Source organism: Leucoraja erinacea, chromosome 28, assembly GCF_028641065.1.
Source record: "Leucoraja erinacea ecotype New England chromosome 28, Leri_hhj_1, whole genome shotgun sequence".
Lineage (NCBI taxonomy): Eukaryota > Metazoa > Chordata > Chondrichthyes > Rajiformes > Rajidae > Leucoraja > Leucoraja erinaceus.
In genome coordinates this window covers 14,982,206-15,002,517 of record NC_073404.1, presented here as the reverse complement: position 1 = coordinate 15,002,517, position 20,312 = coordinate 14,982,206, and the positions used below count along the sequence as shown (strand labels likewise).

Sequence of the window (20,312 nt, the reverse complement as noted above, 5' to 3'; positions counted from 1 at the left end):
TAGTTGATATCTTACATTGACATCCCATATATAATTCTGATACAATCTGTAATATTGCGTGCTCTGCGCTTATTGACGGGATGAAGGGTAAACTAGACCTTTGGAAAGGTTTACATTCATTTATTTGTTGAAGTCAGCAACTTGTTGAATAACATTCCACGTGTAATACGATGTTGGTGCATTTGTAATGCAGCTTGTGTGCCTTGAGAAGCTGCTTATATAATTAAACTATTGGAGGCTTCTGGCTAACAACAATTGCTTTGAACTAATGTGGTAGTATTAAATTCCCTTTAAAGTTTAATGATGGGGTCGATTGAAGATACTATTTACTCGACATGATTATGTTCTTCTTTCATGGTCTTGTTTGCTAAACATCCTAGGGTAGCTATGTTATTTCACTAATTTGCCCAATTATAATCATGCTAAAGCTTGCCAGAAACAAAGCCAAGCTCGCTGATTCTTGCAAAGACACAACCGATCCGATCTAGCATTAGATTTTAGTAACCGTTTTTCCAGATACTCCGTGCTTTCAGGTGTTGGCCTGTGACATTGAAAGCAATAAGTAATGGGTGTAACAAAAATCAGGGATCCTTCAATCCTACGATGTTTCAAGGACTAATTTAATGGTTCAGTTTGATGATGGATGTTCATTGAGATCAATCAATAGAAGCATTGCCTTTGTGATTTCTGTATCAGTTCAGCATGTGGATCGGTTGAGCAATAATCGGCCAACGTTGCTTATTGTTTGCCTATTAAACTAGCTTTCCAGTTAATTCCTGCAACCACAGTCACAGGCTGTTGTCCTGGTAGGAACAAACTACCCATTAGGTCAGCAATTGCTTGTGGCGGTCAAATTGCAGCAAAAGCACCAACATCTTATTCCATCTACTCCCTACTCCTTCCAGTGCCTATGGTCTTTTAGTCTGCTGAGTAATGAGTAATCTCAATCCATTGAGGACTGCATCTTGTCAAACATCAATGCTCTACGTTCATCCAAACCTTCTATAATGAGCAGTGCTTTATGAATAAATCCACAGAATATTACAAAAGAACAAATGAATTTATAGAGATCTGTTTGAGCAGCTAGTGCTCAATGGGTTAAAACTTTTATTTTGGACTTTATCTCCACTTCATTTTTCAGTGTTAGAAGAGATCTGTTTTGCACTTGCATTTAAACCTGTTGCACAATTGTCCCATAATAATGTATGTTTACTTATGTTTACAGTGTGTAGGCAAATAAGTCAGTGCTGCAACATTGATTATCCAGGATGTTGCTAACACTGGTGCTTACGGATATAGAGATGATCAATATAGCCAGCTTTGGTAACACAAGCCTTACTCTGTAATTCTCGGTCATGGTGGTGAAAGGTGGTCATAGACCAGAATCATGTGTAGATGTGGCTTGAGCTATGGATCAGTGTTACTTTAATGGGTATTCCTGTGAAATGTCAGAACACTAATACATGTCAGTGTGATTTGGAAGCCACCACAGCTACGTTGATGTATTTTTAAATATACACAGACACGCCATACAGTAAACAGTAAATTTAATTTGCATCTGGTTGCCTACATTATGAAAAATATAAAATTTTCATATTTACAGTGCCTATTCGTTTGAACAGCAAACTTAACATCAGTACTTAACATCCCACAGTGCTGAGTATCATGCCATAATGCCATTACTTTTGGTCATGGTCAGTACAATCTCTCTCAGGAATGGAGGACAAGTAGCCTTAAGCCTGATTGTTCACAGATGGAACAGGTGTACATATCCAGGAAGAAGCAATGCATACTTCAATTCTTCCTTTTCGTCTCATGGTATTATATACCACAACCTGTCCAAGGTGATAAAGCCACCTTATGAAGATCGATGCTTATCTTTAGGGTGGGGGGGGGGGGGGGAATCAAAAATATTACAACTGGAATTGGGACTAGCTGCAAGTAGCTCAGAATTGCAGGCTCTAGCATCCTTGAGTAAATTTATCAAAGGGTCAACTTGCAGGCTTTCAAGAGCAGAGATGGCTATGTGCACAGCAGCAGTTTCATTCAGCTGCAATCTGTGCAGTAATTTGTTAATAAACCCACAGCAGCAGCTGGAAATCCAACAAAAATAAAGCAATGAAAAAGCACGAGCAGCTATGTAATTTGGCACCCAGAACGTTAAGTCAAACGATAAAGTACAAGTGGTCACCTGAGTCGAGTATAAAATGAAATGCATAATTTGGCTTCATCTTGCCCTTGAAAGAAAAGTACAGCCATTTCTATTAAGCACTCTTAGAAAAAAAACTATACAATCAGCCCTCTGTTAGTAAAACGGTTTTGCATTGATAATTTTATTTAAACTTCACCCACAATAATGTGAATCTTAAAGGGTCACAACACAAGTATGTCTACAGGGCAGGATAGTCCAGATCTCCTGGGAGCTCAGTTGTGTTGATTCACTGCCGTGCACATTAGTTACAGCATCTGATTCTGCCTGTTGCACCATAAGTTTTCCAACTCTGGTCCATGGGCATTGAGGAGAGTGACTCAACTACAAAATGTGAATAACAGGGTGAGGCCTCAATAGTGGGTTTGATTTATGATGAGCAATGGTGAATCATGGAGTTCAGAAACTCTCATGACTATTGATGACATTGCTGCCCACTTTTCTACATTTTGTTTTGCAAGAATTTGTTTAACATCAGAGGCAGTTTCGGAACTCAAGACTGCATGGGGAAAGGATAATGCAAGGAATCAACTTCATTGGAAACAAAACTACATGTTCCCCTCCAAACCCTCAATACGATCTTGGCACTATTATTCAGTCAAGCATCAAGAACAATACCCATAAAGGAATATTCTCCTTGACTGATTTTTTTTTTCCCCCGCCACCCATTTATATAAAAGTTTAAATATTGATGGCCTCTATACTGGCCGACAAGAGAACACTATTCATCCACAATGGCACAAAAGTGTGAAAGGCTGTGGCATCCTGGATATTCTCGCAGGGCAGGGTTGTCCAGGTCCCCTCTGGAGTGAGCTGAATCAGGTCGATTCAATGCAGGGCCGTCTGTACGCACACAGGCACAGCGATGGTTCTTGGATCCAGCCGTGTACAATTTGCGTGGGACTCCAACCCAATTCCTTTCTATTCCTCCACTGGAAAGAGAAAGATTACTATTCAGTGTTTTAGGATTCTATGAAGGTGTAACTTGTCCTGTTCATAAGCAACCACTCACTCTTATCTCTGAGGCAGCTTGTTTGTCCATACCTCTCGCTCCCCCCTGCTTTTCCACTGGCTTTGTACTGCAAGGGCAACTGTGTGTTGCAAAACCGTGTTCTTGTTACTGCAGGGTGCTTTGGGGAAATTTTTAATGCATGTTTGCTCGAAATGGATTGGCTGCAATTATGTGCAAGAGAGGCCAGATCCAGTTACTCCTATCAGTGAACAATAGCTGTTAGCTATTATCAGCTGTTAGCACTGCTGCCTCAACTTGTGACTCGAGTTCATTCCTGACCTTGGCTGCCGTCTGTGTGGAGTTTACACATTTTCTCCCTGTGATCTTGTTGTTTTCCCCCCTGCTGCTCCAATTTTTTTTCCACACCCAATGATGTTCATATGGGTTACATGGCTGCTGTGAAGTTAGTGAGGAGGTTAGATAGAAAAAGGATGAAAAGGGACTTAACGCAAGGGGTGTGTGAGAAAATGGGTTACACAGGGAATGGGACTGATATGTTCGAAGGTTGGATGAATCAGATAAACCAAATGATCTGTTCATAATGTGCAAATTCTTGGGGAAGACATTTTAAATCCTGATCTCCATGCAGTAGAAGACAATATCCAACCAGCTCCACCAATAGGTTCATCATCATTAGAGTCAAAACACAAATGGGACAGACTTCCACCAGACCATAGGTTAGTGGAAAGAACAAATGTCTGACCTGTAAGTCGAGCACCAAACTCTGCCGCCTTTGGTGGAAGTCCATTCCGAATTGCAGGGAGGAAACTGTTTGTTTTCCAATTCAGACTCTCCCTTCAGTTTCCTTCCTTGCTCTGTGACCTGCTCTGCATGGATGAGGGCTTGGGTTGGTTCACCATTATGGTCATAATATGTTCCAGCTAATCTGCCTTGGAGGAGGTTAAAGAAAATTGCTTTTGTTATGTGGCTGATAAATGCTCAGTAAAAAGGTCCAATAAACTAATTGGAAAACTGGAATCTGAGCAACAGATCTAACTGGTAAAAAAAAAAAATGGCTCACTACTACTAAATACTCAAGTTCAGTACAGTAAATATACTTTAGGAGGAAGTAGGCTGAATTGTTATGTTGCCAGACAGGTTATCAGAGATCAGAGTTCAAATTCCACCAGTAACTGCAATTTAAGATCATTTCATAATCTGGAGGTCAACCATAATGAGTAACAATGACAACAAATACATTTCTGTTTTTAAAACTACCTGGTTCACTATTGGGTGTGTTTCTGAAACTACCCTACAGGGTTGACTATATACATGGCATACATCCTTGTTCAAAAGGAAATTAGGGATGGGTAATTAATGCTGGCAGCACCAAAGGTGCCCACACTGGAAAATAATAAACAGATGTGGTAGAATGTGCCCAAGATATTAAATAAAACTTAACTTGACTTTGTGTTCTTATTGATCCCCACAGTATCCAAAATCTATCAATCACAGCCTTGAATACACTGACAATCATTCACCTCGGGTGTGAAGCAAATTTTAAAGATTCACATGTTAAATGAAGAATTCTCATCTCAGTTCACAAATGTTAAATCCTTACTAATTCCCGACCAAGCAGAGAACACATTCCTCTTAGCATATCTTCAGTCAGATGCAATCACGTTTGAATGAGAGGGCAAGGGAACACAAAGATTGGAAAATCGGAATGACAGTGTCTGTGCCAAACACGCAGCTCTTATCTGGCTGCATGTTATCTATATCCATCCATTCACTGCATGTGTTGATCCATGAGACCTTACACCCTTGCTACTGGACATGCGAATACAGAGTGCCAGTAAGATCGTATGCACAGGGACCATGAGGCCAGTTCATTTAGTGGGCCCAGTCTGGCACCATCCATCGCAATGTTGAGGCTGGAAGGTTGCAATGTGGTCAAAAGAGTAAGTGGTGTTCCTTCAGCTTGCATTGTGTTGTAACGGCAAGAACAGAGAGTGGGAGAGAGATGGAGAGATAAACTGAAATGCAACTGGAAGGTCGGGATCATTGCTGCAGACTGAACGCAGGTCCTCTGCAAATCCATGCTCAAATCTGAGGTTAGTTTCTCCAATGTAAAATGCCGCACCAGGAGCAACAATTACAATACATTAAATCCGAGGTAGTTCAATGGCTGCTTCACCTGGGCATTGGGGAAAGGGTGTAGGAAGAGATGTAGAGAGACCTGCAGCATCCAGGAGGAAATAGTTCCTTCGGAATGCTACAAAAGGGAGAAGCGGGATTGGTGCTTCTGGAAATCGATAAATTTTCACTAAGTCGCCGAGCAAAATTGGTAACAAATAAGCTTGTTCCGTTAATGTCTGCTCAAAACAAACAAACTTCAGACAGAGATGATTCAATGCAATTCACCTGCCTCTTAAAAATCAAACGGCTTCTCTGGCCATTGCTCTCAGTTAGAAGACAAGATGGATCACTGGTGGAGTTTGCCCATGAGCGAGTTTGGTTCTGACCCGAACCTAGGCTCATTGTTCTGGTGGGTAGACTGCAGAACGTCGGATAGATCAGTGTTGGATATGACGAGAGGAGATGTCACACCAAGTGGTGATTTCACATCCGAGGTCGAGCTTGCAGACTTCACATCTTCCTAACTGACATAACTATTTCACCCACATTTGTTTTTTTGTCAACCTTTCTCTCAATAGACTTACCTTTATAAATGTATTCTCTCTTATAGAAGATGAGCCAGTCCTGGAGAGAGAGCATTTCAGTGGGGGAGAGTCCTGTTACGTCATCCACTAGACCACTGTCAGTGAAATCACCGCTCACAAAAGCTCTACTGGCATCTCGACCTGTTCATTAGCAACAGAACCCCAGTTTAGTTTCACAGATGGCATTTTGCACAGATTAGTCAACAATAAACGATAAACAAGCCATTTGGCCTATTGAGCATCCAAAATAATGAACGACTTGTCCCACTACGGCTTTCTTTCTGCTCCCTACTCCTGTTCGGCAGGGGGTACATGTAGCATGAAAAGGCACACCGCCTGACCAAAGAACAACTTCCCATCTGTTATCGGGCTTCTGAACGTCCTTGCTTCCATAAGCGAGGCTGCTTTCCGTTCCATTGACGATGTTGTACTTTATCAATGAAACTGTTGCGCGCCAACGCTTAGAATTATATTCTACACTCTATATCTTCCCCTTTGTTCTTTCTATTGTACGAATTTGACGCGATTGTATTTATGCATGGTGTATCTAATCTGTTTGGATAGCATGCAAAACAAATTTTTACAACTGACATTAATAAACCTAAACAAACCTAATTGAAGGCGGGGACGGGCGGAGTGAGACCCAGCCTGATGCAGACACTAGCCTTTTGTTTTCCAGACGAAGGGTTTTAAAACCACACAGGTGGGGTTTGGAAAGGCAATCAGAAGCTGCAGCATTTCAACACGGCCACTGGCGTTAGCAAGGGGGATAGAGAGGTGTTGTTGGTGACCAGGGCAGGCTGCTACGCTGCCGGTCCAGGAAGACGTGAAGCTCCCGGGCAACAGCCTGCTCAATGGGGAAGAGCAAGTGGCAGCGCCAGGTGCTTGAGGCGAAGCTGTAGGGCCAACAAACCAAGTCAAAGCACTCTGCCTAGTCGCCGGCAGAGTGGTGGTTTTGATTCCCCGCTCCCATGCCCTCTCCCGGCGCTGGTCCTCTCCTAGACCCCACCCCTCTCGCTGCCCCCTCCGCACCTGCGAAGAAGCGATAGGAGCCGCTCGGCCCGTAGTGTTTGATGCCTTTCCTCACGTCGAACACCTGGCCCAGCACGGCCAGATACAGTCCTGGGCTGCCCTTCCCGCCGCTGTAGCGGCTCAGCTCGGCCTTGCTGAAGAGGCGGCCGTGCAGGGAAGTCGCCTCCGGCTCCGACCACCGCGTCAGGCCGCGGCTCAGCAGCCGCCACACGCCGGAGGGTAGCAGCAGCGCGGCGGCGGCAGCGCAGGCGGCGCCCAGCACCAGTGAGCGCAGCATCTCCGCCGCCCGTGTCCGGGCTCTCCGCAGGCCGGTCCCGGAAGCTACAGTAGAGCCTCAGTAACCTGCACACAAGTGCACAGTCATCGATGCAGACTGACAAGAGAGTAACTCCTCTTCTGTCTGAAGTGACAGAAAATACACTCTCCTGAAGGACCAACACTACAGTTTCCTCCGTCCTAGGTTGCAAGTTCAGTAACTTGACGTTCCATTGAAGTGTTAGTTCTGAAAGACAGCTCTTCTTAAAGTAACCGCGCAGGCAGCACCTTCCCTTAAAGTGACAGCCCGCTCTTGCTGTCACTGTAAAATTACCACCTTGGGTTCATAGAACAACGGCGTGCATGGCATCGTGCAGCACATGCAAGATGGAGAGGGTTCTGAGGACAGCCAAATATGAGAAAGCTTCTCCACCAACGACCTCTTTGGAAATGGAGATAGAGATGTCAAGAAAAATGAAAAATCAGATATGGACCATGTGAAATTGACAGCATGGTGGGAACTGGCACCAATGATAATGACATTTTTAAGTTCTTTGCAAATGTGGAAAGCAGCACCAATACAATCCAGGCACAATGGAAACAACACCAGACAACAAGTACACAAACAAGGATAGACACAAAAAGCTGGAGTAACTCAGCGGGACAAGCAGCATCTCTGGAGAGAAGGAAGGGTTAGGGGTAAGGGAGACGAGAGATATAGACGATGATGGAGAGAGATAAAGAACAATGAATAAAGGATATGCAAAAATGTAACGATGATAAAGGAAACAGGCCATTGTTAGCTGTTTGTTGGGTACAAATGAGATGCTAGTGCGATTTGGGTGCGGGAGGGATAGAAAGAGAGGGAACGCCAGGGCATTCCTAGCTAACAAATAGATCATTGTTAGCTAGGAGAAGATAACAACAACACAAACAGATCAAAATGTAATCAGGGACACAGTCAGACTGGTCGGAGAACTAGGAAGGGGAAGGCATGGAGAGAGAGATGGAAAGCAAGGGTTACTTGAAGTTAGGGAAGTCAATGTTCATACCGTTGGGGTGTAAGTTGCTCAAGCAAAATATTTGGTGTTGTTCCTCCAATTTGCGCTGGGCCTCACTTTGACAATGGAGGTGGCCCAGGACAGAAAAGTCAGTATGGGAGTGGGAGGGGGAGTTAAAGTGTTTAACAACCAGAAATCAGGTGGGCTTAGGTGGCCAGAGCGGAGGTGTTCAACGAAATGATCGCCAAGCCTGTGCTTCGTCTCGGCGATATATGGGAATCCACACCTGGAACAACGGATACAGTAGATGAAGTTGGAGGAGGTGCAAGTGAACCTCTGCCTAACCTGAAAAGACTGTCAGGGTCCTTGGGTGGAGTCAAGGGGGGAGGTAAAGGGACATGTGTTGCATCTCCTGCGGTTGCAAGAGAAGGTACATGGGGGGGGGAGATGGGGGGTTGGGTGGTAAGGGACAAGATAACCAGGGAGTTGTGGATGGAACGGTCTCTGTGGAAGGCGGAAAGGGGTGGAGATGGGAGACGTGGCTAGTGCTGGCATCCTGTTGGAGGTGGTGAAAATGTCAGAGGATTAAGGGCTGTATGCGACTGCTGATGGGGTGAAAGGCGAGGGCAAGGGGGACTCTGTCCCTGTTGCGATTGGAGGGACCAAGAGAGATAGTTTGGGGAAAGGGCCAGTGTACGCATGGAACAGGCATTGCTCAACGTAGCCCATTAGAGAGACAGGCACATCTGGGGCCCAAGTCAGTGACCATGGTTACGCCTTAAATCTGGAGGAAGTGCGAGCAGTCAAAGGTGTTAACATAAAAACATAGAAAATAGGTGCAGGAGTAGGCCATTCGGCCCTTCGAGCCTGCACCACCATTCAATATGATCATGGCTGATCATCCAACTCAGTATCCTGTACCTGCCTTCTCTCCATACCCCCTGATCCCTTTAGCCACAAGGGCCACATCTAACTCCCTCTTAAATATAGCCAATGAACTGGCCTCAACTACATTCTGTGCCAGTGAATTCCAGAGATTCACCACTCTCTGCGTGAAAAATGTTTTTCTCATCTCGGTCCTAAAAGATTTTTCCCTTATCCTTAAGCTGTGACCCCTTGTCCTGGTCTTCCCCAACATCAGGAACAATCTTCCTGCATCTAGCCTGTCCAACCCCTTAAGAATTTTGTAAGTTTCTATAAGATCCCCCCTCAATCTTCTAAATTCTAGCGAGTACAAACCGAGTCTATCCAGTCTTTCTTCATATGAAAGTCCTGACATCCCAGGAATCAGTCTGGTGAACATTCTCTGTACTCCCTCTATGTCAACAATGTCCTTCTTCAGATTAGGAGACCAAAACTGTACGCAATTAAGAGCAAAGATACTAGATAACCTTTGGTTAAGAGTAAGGACCAGCTAGTAGTGTTGGTAGAGGGGAAATTGGCTGGTTCTGCGGTCGGAAAAGAAACGGAGAGCTGTAAGACATCCCTGGTGATGGCCGCTCGCTGGTGTGTGAGTTGCTCAAGCGACAAGGGGCCATCGTGAACAAAGATCTTATAGCTATAGGATCTTTGATCGTGAAGGAGCCGGAAGCCGGAAGCCGGCAGTGAGGCAAGGGGGCGTCGTGAAGGAGCCGGAAGCCGGCAGTGAGGCAAGGGGGCGTCGTGAAGGAGCCGGAAGCCGGCAGTGAGGCAAGGGGGCGTCGTGAAGGAGCCGGAAGCCGGCAGTGAGGCAAGGGGGCGTCGTGAAGGAGCCGGAAGCGGGTAGCGGACTGCAGCTGCAGGGGGACCGGTGGGTGGGCGGCGATCTCGGCGCCGCGGATTCAGGGGGGGACCCGGCTCAGTGATCGGTGAAAGGCCGGGGGAAGAGCGGCCAGGCCGGCATGGGCAACGTCGACAGCGTCGGGGCGGAGCAGCCCGACTGCGCCGAGGAGGAGGACGAGGAGGAAGAGGACGAGCTGGGCCCGGACACTGAGCGAGGCCCGGCCAAGGCCGGCTTCCCGGCGCCGGGCGGGGGCCCGGAGGCAGCGGACGGAGGCCACGTCCCGGGCCCCAGCCCCGGGTTGAGCCTGCGGTGCGGGCCCAGCCCCGACGCCCTGTTCCAGCACCAGCGGCTGCGGGAGGCGGCGGCCAAGGTGCGGGACGAGGTGGCGGAGAACGTAGTGCAGCAGCATCACAGCCACTTGATCCGCTGGCTGGAGGAGCGCCTGGCCCGAGGCGACGAGACCGTCCGACTGGCGCAGTTCTGCGACCTGCTCGCCACCCGTTTCGCCGTCAAGGAGGAATGCGAGGAGGTGAGGGAGGCGGTGGATGTGGCGGGACGGGCGGAGATCCGGGATCGGAGGGAGTTTCGGTGTGGGATGCGGAGGGGAGGGGGGGGGGGGCAGCAGCGATCAGGATTGAAACTGGGAGTGGAGGGGTGCGGGGAGTCAGGAGTGGAGACCAGGCGGGGGAGAATGGGGGGGTGGGGGGGGGTGGGGGTGTTTTCTGAGGGTCGGCGTTTGGGGATGAAGTGGAAATGAGGGAGTCTGGAGTGAGTCAGGCGGGTTGAGTGGAGGAGACATGGGGTCCCGATCCGGGTGAGGGCTGGGATGGAGTGGAGGGAGTCGGGAGTGGTAGGTCAGGCGTGTTAGACCCGGGGGGTGATGATTCCACTGACAGTGGTCTATGTGTTATCCTCCCCGTATTGACACCCCGCCCGCATGGGTGAATCGCGGGCAGCGGAGCCGCTCCCCGCGAGTGGTTTAAGGAACTCTACGGAGTAAATTTGGAAAACACTCTTGTTTCAACGCGCGGTTATCGTTCGAAGAAAAGATTGGTTAAATATATAGGACAGTTGGAAGGTTATTTCAAAACTTAGAAGAGCAGATTTAATAATTTATACTTTCCTTGGTAGGATGGAATCGAATGCCATCAAAAACCTGTTTTAACCTAGTTTGTCAGAATGATTAATATTAAACTGCACGCCGAGTTTTGGGAATGTATTTACACTAGCTTTTTTGGGATAATTGAGCAGGTCTACAGGGGACATCTCTCACCCACACTGTCCCAAGATGCCAAACCTATTGCCCCGCTGAGTACAAGCCAGTCTCTGACAGCAGGTGTCAATAGCAACAATAGCCTTTGAAAGGATACTGAGTCCTTGTTTACTAAGTTGCGGTTAAAGGATTGCTGTTGAAGGAATACAACAATCATTGCATTTGTTGGTCTGGAAAGGGAGAACCAAAGTCTGTAAAGACTGGATTAAGATTTCCCTTCCTGTGAATTTTGAAATACATGCCACCTCTGGTAATAGTGCAGAACACAAAATGCTGGAGCAACTCAGAGGACATGGATCGGTGATGTTAATAGCTCTCTGGTACTAGCTCTTAGTCACCTCTGCTAATATCTGACTCATTTTGTTTGCCAGCACTTGTCTGCGGCATCATAGATGACTTGTCACACCAAAGAAGCTACATGATATAACAAAATTCTTGCTATTGAGGGAGTGCAGAGTTCACCAGGTTAATTCCCGGGATGGCGGGACTGACATATGAAGAAAGAGTGGGTCGAGTGGGCTTGTATTCACTGGAATTTAGGAGAGAGGGGATCTTATAGAAACATATAAAATTCTTAAGGGATTGGACAGGCTAGATGCAGATGTTGGGGAGTCCAGAACCAGGAGTCACAGTTTAAGAATAAGGGGTAGGCCATTTAGGACTGAGATGAGGAAAAACATTTTCACCCAGAGAGTTGTGAATCTGTGGAATTCCCTGCCACAGAGGGGAGGCCAATTCACTGGATGTTTTCAAGAGAGAGTTAGACATAGCTCTCAGGGCTAATGAATGAAGGGATATGGGGAAAAAGCAGGAACGGGCTACTGATTTTGGATGATCAGTCATGATCATATTGTTTGGCGGTGCTGGCTCAAAGGGCCTAATGGCCTACTCCTGCACCTATTTTCTATGTTTCTATGAAATGCCAAATGCTACAATTTTATTTTGCATTGTACACATTAATTTCTTAGCCTGTAACTAATTAAACAAAATAGTTAATAATTGGTAATCTGGGAATGTCTAAATGGTTTTGTGAATTGTAACTTATGTTTGATTAATTTACTGCAGAATTATCTGTTTTGTGGGTAATGGGGAACCGGAGGATGTCCTGTATTTAGTTCTCCAGAAGGCATTTGATAGCTCCTTGTCAATCAGATGGCAGATGGAGATTATTGTGATTATTGGTGATGGGTTGCCTGGCTAACAGTTGATGATAAACACATTGTTTTCTGATTGCAAATGTAATGCCTGTGCCTTCAATTTTCATAATTTATGCAAAATAACTTGGACAAAGGTATCAAAGACGGTTGTTAAATTTGCTGATGGCACGACTCGGTAGGGAAATAGGTTGCAGTGGACGTAAGGAGACTACCAGAGAGAGAGAGAGTAAATGTGTGGGCAGCAATCTAGCAAATGGGTCCTTAGGTGGGAAGGTATTGCCCTTTTTGACATTTTAAATTTAAAAAATGTTATCTAAATAGTGAGAGATTGCAGAGGGACTTGTCCCAGGATACGATTTGCAAAAAAAACAATGAGTTACTTGGTGCTTCTGAGTAATGTGGCAAGTAATTGGGACATTTAACTATGTTACTAAAGGAATAGAAGCAAGGTTATACATCAGTTGTTTAAAGACATTAAAGAAACCATATATGGAGGATTATACAGATTGTACAGTAATGGTTACCTTATGTAAGGAAGGTTGTTAGTGGGTTGGAAGCACATCAGAGAAGTTACTCAGATAAATGTCTGAAATTGGAAGGCAGTCTGATAAGGAAAGGTTGGACAGGCTAGGCTTGTATCAACTGAGAATAGCCACACAAAGCTGGAGTAATTCGGGGTCAGGCGACATCTCTGGAGAAAAGGAATAGGTGACGTTTTGGGTCGAGGACCCTCTTCAGACTGAGAGTCTGGTGAAAGGGAAACGAGAGATATAGAATAAATGAATGAAAGATATGCAAAAAGCAATGATGATCAAGGGAAGGTGGAACCCACAATGGTCCATTGTTGGCTGTAGGGTAGGTGATAACGAGTTAAACAGAGTGAAACTCAACAGGACAACAGTGAAACTAGTACGACGACAAGGGTGGAGGTTTAGAAGCGTGAAAAAGGAACGATTGAAACAGAAGTTCCTGACGGGTCATTTTGAGAATATTTATTTTTATGGGTAAATCTAAAACGAGTGATCGCTGTTTTAAAAAATAAATAAAGCATTGCCTGTTTAAAGCAGATGAGACAAGAAAAATCTCTTCTAGCTTTGAGTTTAGAAAGTTCTCTTCCTCAAAGGTCAGTGGAAGCAGTGTTTGAATATTTTTAAGGCCAAAGTGTACTTGGTAAGCAAGGGGGTGAGAGTCGAAGTTACAAGTAGAACTGCCATGATCTCAAACTGTCAGAGCAGGTCCATAGAACTGATGAACAGTTTCAATTCTATTGTCGAGACTGCTCGTATTTAATTCTGTAATGTGTATTGCCTGAGGGAACATTTCGTGTGGCAGACACACCTAAATGAAAGTGCAGGACAGCTGCAACAGGTTGGGGACATCTGTAGAAAAGCCCAGTCAACAAATTAGGACCAGAATCGGCCACTCTGGCCCTTGAGTCTGCCCTATCCTTTAATAAAATCGTGGCTGTTCTAATGCTATATTCAAATCTGCATTTCAGTCCTTTAATCCCTTGCTTACCAAGTATCCATCTACCTTAGCTTGAAAGGGCTTTGCTACCTCTGCTCTTTGGGGAAGATAGTTCCAAAGACTAACAGGAGGAAGCAACTCATCTCTGTCTTAAAGGGCCACCTGTTATTTATAAACAGTGACCCCCTATTTTTAGCTTTTTCCTGAAGGGGAAAATACCCTCCCAACATCCACCTGGTCAAAATCTCTTGGGTTATTGAGTCTGCAGCATTAACTTCTTGGTTCATGTGATTCACTTACTCCCGTTGATCCATAAATCTTGTTGCCGTTTTCTTTCTCACTTTTACTTATGAAAACTTGCTGACATCATGAGGTGTAAATGAGCTGTGGGTGGAAGTCTAGAAGTGCAAGGGTGAAATGCCTTCTGACAAGTCTTACGGCAAAGACGAACAGAGCTTGTGTTTGGAGTAAAGTTCATGAGGCACTAATCTCATCTCAGAGTGACTGACCAGGGATTACGCACCAGGCTGCTCTGTTGTGCTGATGAAGCCAATGCATCTGGCTGAGTCATTCATTCACTCTAACCAGATTGAAGTTCTGGGGGACTTTGATCAGGCCCTTTGCAGTTAATTACAATGAGAAAGATTCAAAGTTTGCAGCTTTTGAGTCATTGTGATAATAGCAAACACCTGAAATGGTCAGTGATCGATGGACTGTAAATGGAATTTCCTACCAATATAGACTAAAGTGCTGGAGTAACTCAGTGGCTCAGACAGCATCTCTGGAGTCCCTACCAGTATATTTTCATTTATCCTGGTGACAACACATTGATCAGCCTTGGTTGTCCTCAGATAGGAACTTGCCTCCGGCCCGTGGAAACTGAGTTGTGTTCTTTGCTTTTGGAGGTATTGAAAGTTAACTGTAAAGTGAATCCATTTTTTTATCGGAGCTTGCAATAGCTTAGAATCAAGCACATTGGGGGGGAAAAAAATAAAATGATCAATACCTTTCTTTTGACCTGCATATCTCTATCACTTTTTATTACCAGGCTAATGTAATGTGTCAACACCAGGCACTGCTCCCTAAATTAATCAGATTGTTCCATCTTGCCAATATTTAACTTCCTTGTGTTACTATAAAATATTACTCAGTACTGTACACAATCTAGTCCGGTGTGTACTCTGGAATGATACGATGTGGATTTGGGATTTGAGCTTTGGGTTTCCAAATCTGGCTGTGATCTTAAATAGTTGTGAGGAGAGGAGCATGATCTCTGCCACACATTGCGAGACCAAAGACTTGGCCTGTCAGACTTGCAATCAGACAGAAAGGGAACAAAAGTTGTTTTTTTTAAATGCTCAAACAAATGTTTTAATTTCCTAATTCAAGTGCAGCGCTTGAGCATTAAACACTCTCTACTTCAGCTAGAAGCTGTGACTAGAAAGTTCCTGTAATTTAAGATGCTAGTGGATCAATAGTGATTGTACAACAGCTTTTGTTTTGCAGACGCACTATGTATTACATAGAAATGTTTGGTGAAACATAGCTGAAAGCTCTACCAAGAAATCAAAGAACCGTTCATGGAATTTTGTACAATCTTGACATTAGTCTTCATCTTTTCTGTACCTGAAATTGCTCAGGTTGAGTCTGGATTGTACAGGAATTTGATGATAGCTTTACTTAATGTCGGAATCCAGCCAACGAGTGTTGCCAAACAGATTCCCATGGGAGATAAACCTTGTACAAATTGCTGGTGTTGTTGTCTTGCCCAATGATGACAACCATTTTTCAATGCCAGTTTTTAACAAATGAAAAAAAAGTAAAAGGGCGTGGTAGCTATTCAACAGTCTTCAGGAAAAGCTAACCAATCATTGCGGTGCAGAAAGACAGTTCAGCTGCAGTAATCCTCCATCTGCCCTTGATTCGTATAAGAAAGAACTGCAGATGCTGAAAAAATCGAAGGTAGACAAAAATGCTGGAGAAACTCAGTGGGTGAGGCAGCTCCATGGATGCTGCCTCACCCGCGTAGTTTCTCCAGCATTTTTGTCTGCCCTTAATTCAACAGTTTATCATTCCCCTACAGATGTTGTCTTTCAGTTTGAGATCTGTGCTAAAATATTTCTCCCAGTTCTGAATCTGTGTAAGAAATGCATTCCGACAGCCGGTCCTCATGCACTCTCATCATTCTCCAACTGGAAAGGCCTTTCCTCTTTCATCCCATTATTGGACAGCATAGCACAGTGGTACTGCTGCTCCTCCAGACACTCTGGTTCGATCCTGACATTGGATGCTGTCTGTGTGGGATGTATCTGCTTGGGTTTCTTCCAGGTGCTCAGTTTTCTCCCACAACCCAGAGAGGTGGGTTGATTGGCTGCAGTAAATTGCTCCAGTGCGAAGATGAGGATAGGATCTAGAGGGTATTTAGAATGTGGGGAGACGAATAGAATGGTATTAGTGTGAATGGACTGTTGATTGTCAGTGCAAACATGCAGATGCAGGGCCTGCTTCCTGCTGTGACTCTCTGCCTCAATCTTTATGCGTAACAAAAACCTTCTCCTCAACTCCATTCCTCAACACAATATACACACACAATACAATTTATTTGTCACTTGAACCTCATAGAGGCTCAAATGAAATATTGTTTCTGCAGTCATACACACATGAAAAGTCCATTTCTTCCAGGTGCTCAGTTTTCTCCCATGACCCAGAGAAGCAGAACAGAAGCAGTCTCAGTAACCTGAATCTCTAAGGTGTGATTTTTATATCTTTGTGGGACTAAATGTTGTACCTCTATGACTTTTATACGATGTTTAAAGCTGCCAGCTCTACCTCTGACTTTAGTACTCTTATTTGTTAAAGCAACATTTTTATTTGCCTCTACTCATGCTTTCAAATTGTGTTTGAACTCTTAAACCTTTTTTCCTCTGTGTTCTTCCATTGGCCATAATACTTTGGAGACGAGACTGCAGATGTTGGAAACTGGAGCAAAAAACAGTGCTGGAGGAACTCAACTGGTCAGGCAGCACCTGTGGAGGGAAATGGACACTTCTACAGAAGGACTTCAACCCGAAATATTGTTCCTCTGCAGATGATGACTTGATTTGCTGAGTTCCCCTAGACCATTGTTTAGCCCTGATGCTTTGTTTTCTCATCGCATCACCTTTCACTTCTCCATTATACTTTGGCTTTGACCCTTGTGATAAACTGCTGCCCAGTATCTCTAGCTCACCCACTTCTTCTCTGCATTTCCTCTTGAAATTTTATGGCAAGCCTTGTACAGGGCACTATTGAAGACTACTCTTGTTATTGCATCTATTGTCTCCAAGAGATTAAACTTGTCAAATACAACTTGTTGTTAATGGACATTGACACTTGCCTTGTGCAGTTGCAAATGTTCACGACCGTGACTGAGAATTTTGAAATTAAAGACGGTGAATAGTTGCATGGTTTTTCTTGAAACAATTTTAGTGGCAAGAGTCTTTGATGTTTCAGCGGTGCAGTCAGTTCCAAAGATCTTATAGCTTCGCTATAAGATCTTTGGTCAGTTCTTCCCCTGGTGCAACTTATTCAAATTAAACTTTTCACACCATATGCATGACTTTATAGGAGCTCTTGGTAAGGATGAGTTCCAGTATGTGTATTTGCTGCTGTTACCACTTGTACATATCATTTCTGGTCAGAAGTAGGCGGATTGGTGAGTTCCTCAGCAATTTTCCAGTGATTTTCTCACTGAGAATTTGAACCTGCAAATTGCTGCAGGAAGAATTTCATCCAAGGCTAGATGCCTAGGGGATTCAATGATTCAGTTGAATTATACTTTATTGTCACATGTACCTGGGTGAGGTCTGCTGTACAATTTTACCGGGTTGTATGCAAAACAAAGCATTTCACTGTACCACGGTACAAGTGACAATAAAGTATAATTGAATCATTGAAATTGAGTTGGAATCCAGATGTAGAAACAATGATGGGCCATTTAAAAGATTCGTTTTAAAGATAATTATTTTCTTTATCATAAAATTGCACGAGTCTCATGTACAACCACATAATGGGAAACATTGGATTTCTTATTCGCAGTTGGCTCTGTAGCCTCTACTTAATTTTGTATGTGTGTTGCTATTGGTTGGGAGAGGAGTTACTGAGTCTGGCACTGTTTTCACCGTGGGATGTTTGCCGCAGCATTGGAAATGCAGTCCCTCTTACTACAAGGTGCTGTGGGGAACGGCAAACATTTCTGTCAGGAAATAATTTTCATAGATTATTATAGAAACAATGTGCTTTAAGGTTGGCGGTCTATGTAATTTTGCGTTTATAAACTATCACACCTTTGAAGAATGAAGAAAGTTAAAACTTAACAAAAAAAGTTTAATCTGTGGCTTTTTTTAACTTTAATGTCACACCAGCTTTTACTGCCTTTTCAAATTGTCTTTTAGACAGAGGTAATGAGCTGTTCGCTTGAATTAAAGCAGTTCTTCTGAAATAGCTAATTTTGTCTCTTCATAGTGATGGATAGAGTTCTGGAAGGTACTGTCAGAGCAGTTTGGGTCAGTAACTGCAATGCATTTAGCATGTCTGATGTCTTTCAGGTGGTGAATGGGGAACCAGTCAAGTGGACTAGTTCCCTGATGCTGTTGAACTGAGTCTATATGCAAGAGTTGCCATTTTACAGTACCAGCTGCAGCCGGCGTTCTCATTCTGGTCGTCCCACGAGCTGTCATCCCTCCCCTTGCATGGCCCACTTCAGCCCTTGTTCCACGGGGACACCTCCCACAGCCAAGCCTAAGGAAGTGGAAGGAAAGTGATGAACTAACCATTGATCACACTGTTGATGAAATCTTCTGCCACTGAACCATGAATAGCTAGATTGGATTTAGCCTCCTCCTTCAGGATATGTAATAACCTAGGCAATTTTCCAATTGTCAGGTAAATGCTAGTCTTCTAACTAATGGAACAGCTTGAGTAGAGGCATGACTAATTCTGGATAGCACATCGTCCCCGCTGGCTGGGATGTTGACTGTTTCCACAGCCTTTGCCTTGCTGCATTGCTCAATACCACGTGGAGTGAACCGAATCAAGCCAAGGTTGGATTATCCATTCAGTACTTCTGGCTGAACATGGTTGCGATTTGTTTCAGCGTTTCCCTTTGGCACTTGTATGGTGGACTTTGCCAAGGTTGGGGATTTTCATTGAGCTTGGTTGTTTTTGGTCACTGCCATTCACCACAAGTAGTGGAGGTTGGCAGAGGTTTGGTGCGATCTGTCACTTGTAACGTCTTTTTACCATGTCTATTTCACAGATACTACAGTTGCACTAGGGTTGTGCAAGAGTTCCCACTGCCCTGCCTGCCTTAATGAGATTACGTTGTTTGTCGTTAGTGACTCTGCTGCCTACATGTGGCAATCGTCAGATTTGAAGATTAGAAATTTCATACTGTCACAGCCCCAGACTTCTAAGGGCCAAGACACACAATTTTCCTTTGCTTTCTCACACTGGCCATCTGAGTGTCCTTGCTTTTCAGTGTAAAGTTGGCTAATCTCTCCATATTCAAGTTATTTGAAGTATCAGCAAGCAGAGAGGCAATCTTCCCCGTTGGAACTGAGCTGGCTTCAAGGGGTTAAATTCAACTTACTGTTTTCAACCTGACATTATAAGTTTCAGGATGCTTGAGGCATTTGCTTCTGCTTGTTGCTCTTTTGGAATCTGAAATTGTATATGACGGGGAAAAAAAGAAAACTCTGATATTATCATTTGATATCTGAAATTATCTGAAATTGATTTCCCTCTTCTCCTTTCTATGTACTCAAGCAGGGAGTAATATATTGTATTAGAAATTGCAGTAGGATTAAGCACTGGAGCTGCTGATCCACAACATCACATGAATGCCCAGTTTGGAGCTATTAGCTTTGTTACCTTATCGTGGTGGCAGAGCCACTCAATGCATTGCTGCATGTGCTGTCAGTAAATGGCCTGTGAGGGCTGTGAGATGGTCACTCTTCTAAACATTACATACATCTGCTGTTAGAAACATGAGCACTATTCTGTAAACAGCAGAGATTCAAGAAACATACTGTGATAATCACCCACGCTTAGACATTGCTTGAGGGATTAATATATTGTCTGAGACTCTTATGGTGGCAAGAGATTCAATGGCAATTTAACCTCGTACAAAGCAGCACCCCTACCCTCAGGATTACATAGCTAGTCCGAAATGCAATGCTAATTTTTTCTTGGGGTGTTCTTGAGGCCATACCTTGCCGACAGTCATGCCACTGGATGAGGGATATCCAAATGGTAACACAGGCATTTTTACATGATATATACATTCAGTTTTAGGTCAACTCTCAAGTGTTTGTGTGTGCTGTAATACCTATTCTTTTTATTATTTGACTCTCCAAATCATTGCTTTCGGCTGGAGGAGTGATTCTCTGTGGGGTCTGTCCACCTGTGTGTGTGTGTGTGTATGTGTGTGAGAGAGTGTGTG

General features: G+C 44.3%; 2 protein-coding genes across 5 annotated transcripts in view; one reads left to right on the top strand and one right to left on the bottom strand.

The window, feature by feature from the left end:
* Positions 1 to 1,530: 1,530 nt before the first annotated feature.
* Positions 1,531 to 7,866, bottom strand: LOC129710675 (neuferricin). The gene is made up of 4 exons (XM_055657839.1): positions 6,917 to 7,866; positions 5,885 to 6,025; positions 3,925 to 4,111; positions 1,531 to 3,141 (listed from the first exon to the last, which is right to left on the bottom strand). The coding sequence occupies exons 1-4, from the start codon at positions 7,191 to 7,193 to the stop codon at positions 2,931 to 2,933; spliced, it is 816 nt and encodes a 271-aa protein (XP_055513814.1). The 5' UTR covers positions 7,194 to 7,866; the 3' UTR covers positions 1,531 to 2,930.
* Positions 7,867 to 9,938: 2,072 nt separating this feature from the next.
* Positions 9,939 to 20,312, top strand: part of zzef1 (zinc finger, ZZ-type with EF hand domain 1) — a 149,512-nt gene continuing 139,138 nt past the window's right edge. For all 4 annotated transcript variants that reach the window (XM_055657837.1, XM_055657836.1, XM_055657838.1 and 1 more), the window contains exon 1: positions 9,939 to 10,463. In XM_055657837.1, the coding sequence (XP_055513812.1) occupies positions 10,053 to 10,463 (411 nt within the window). In that variant the 5' untranslated portion in view covers positions 9,939 to 10,052. The remainder of the gene's footprint in view (positions 10,464 to 20,312) is intronic.

What these genes read in the sequence shown, in the direction of transcription:
- LOC129710675 (XM_055657839.1), bottom strand. Translation starts at nt 7,193, where the DNA reads ATGCTGCGCTCACTGGTGCTGGGCGCCGCCTGCGCTGCCGCCGCCGCG. An exon ending in CTCCTATCGCTTCTTCGCAG is followed by an intron (nt 6,026 to 6,916) that starts GTGCGGAGGGGG and finishes GCTAATGAACAG; the next exon opens with GTCGAGATGCCAGTAGAGCT. An exon ending in GAGAGAATACATTTATAAAG is followed by an intron (nt 4,112 to 5,884) that starts GTAAGTCTATTG and finishes ACCTCCTCCAAG; the next exon opens with GCAGATTAGCTGGAACATAT.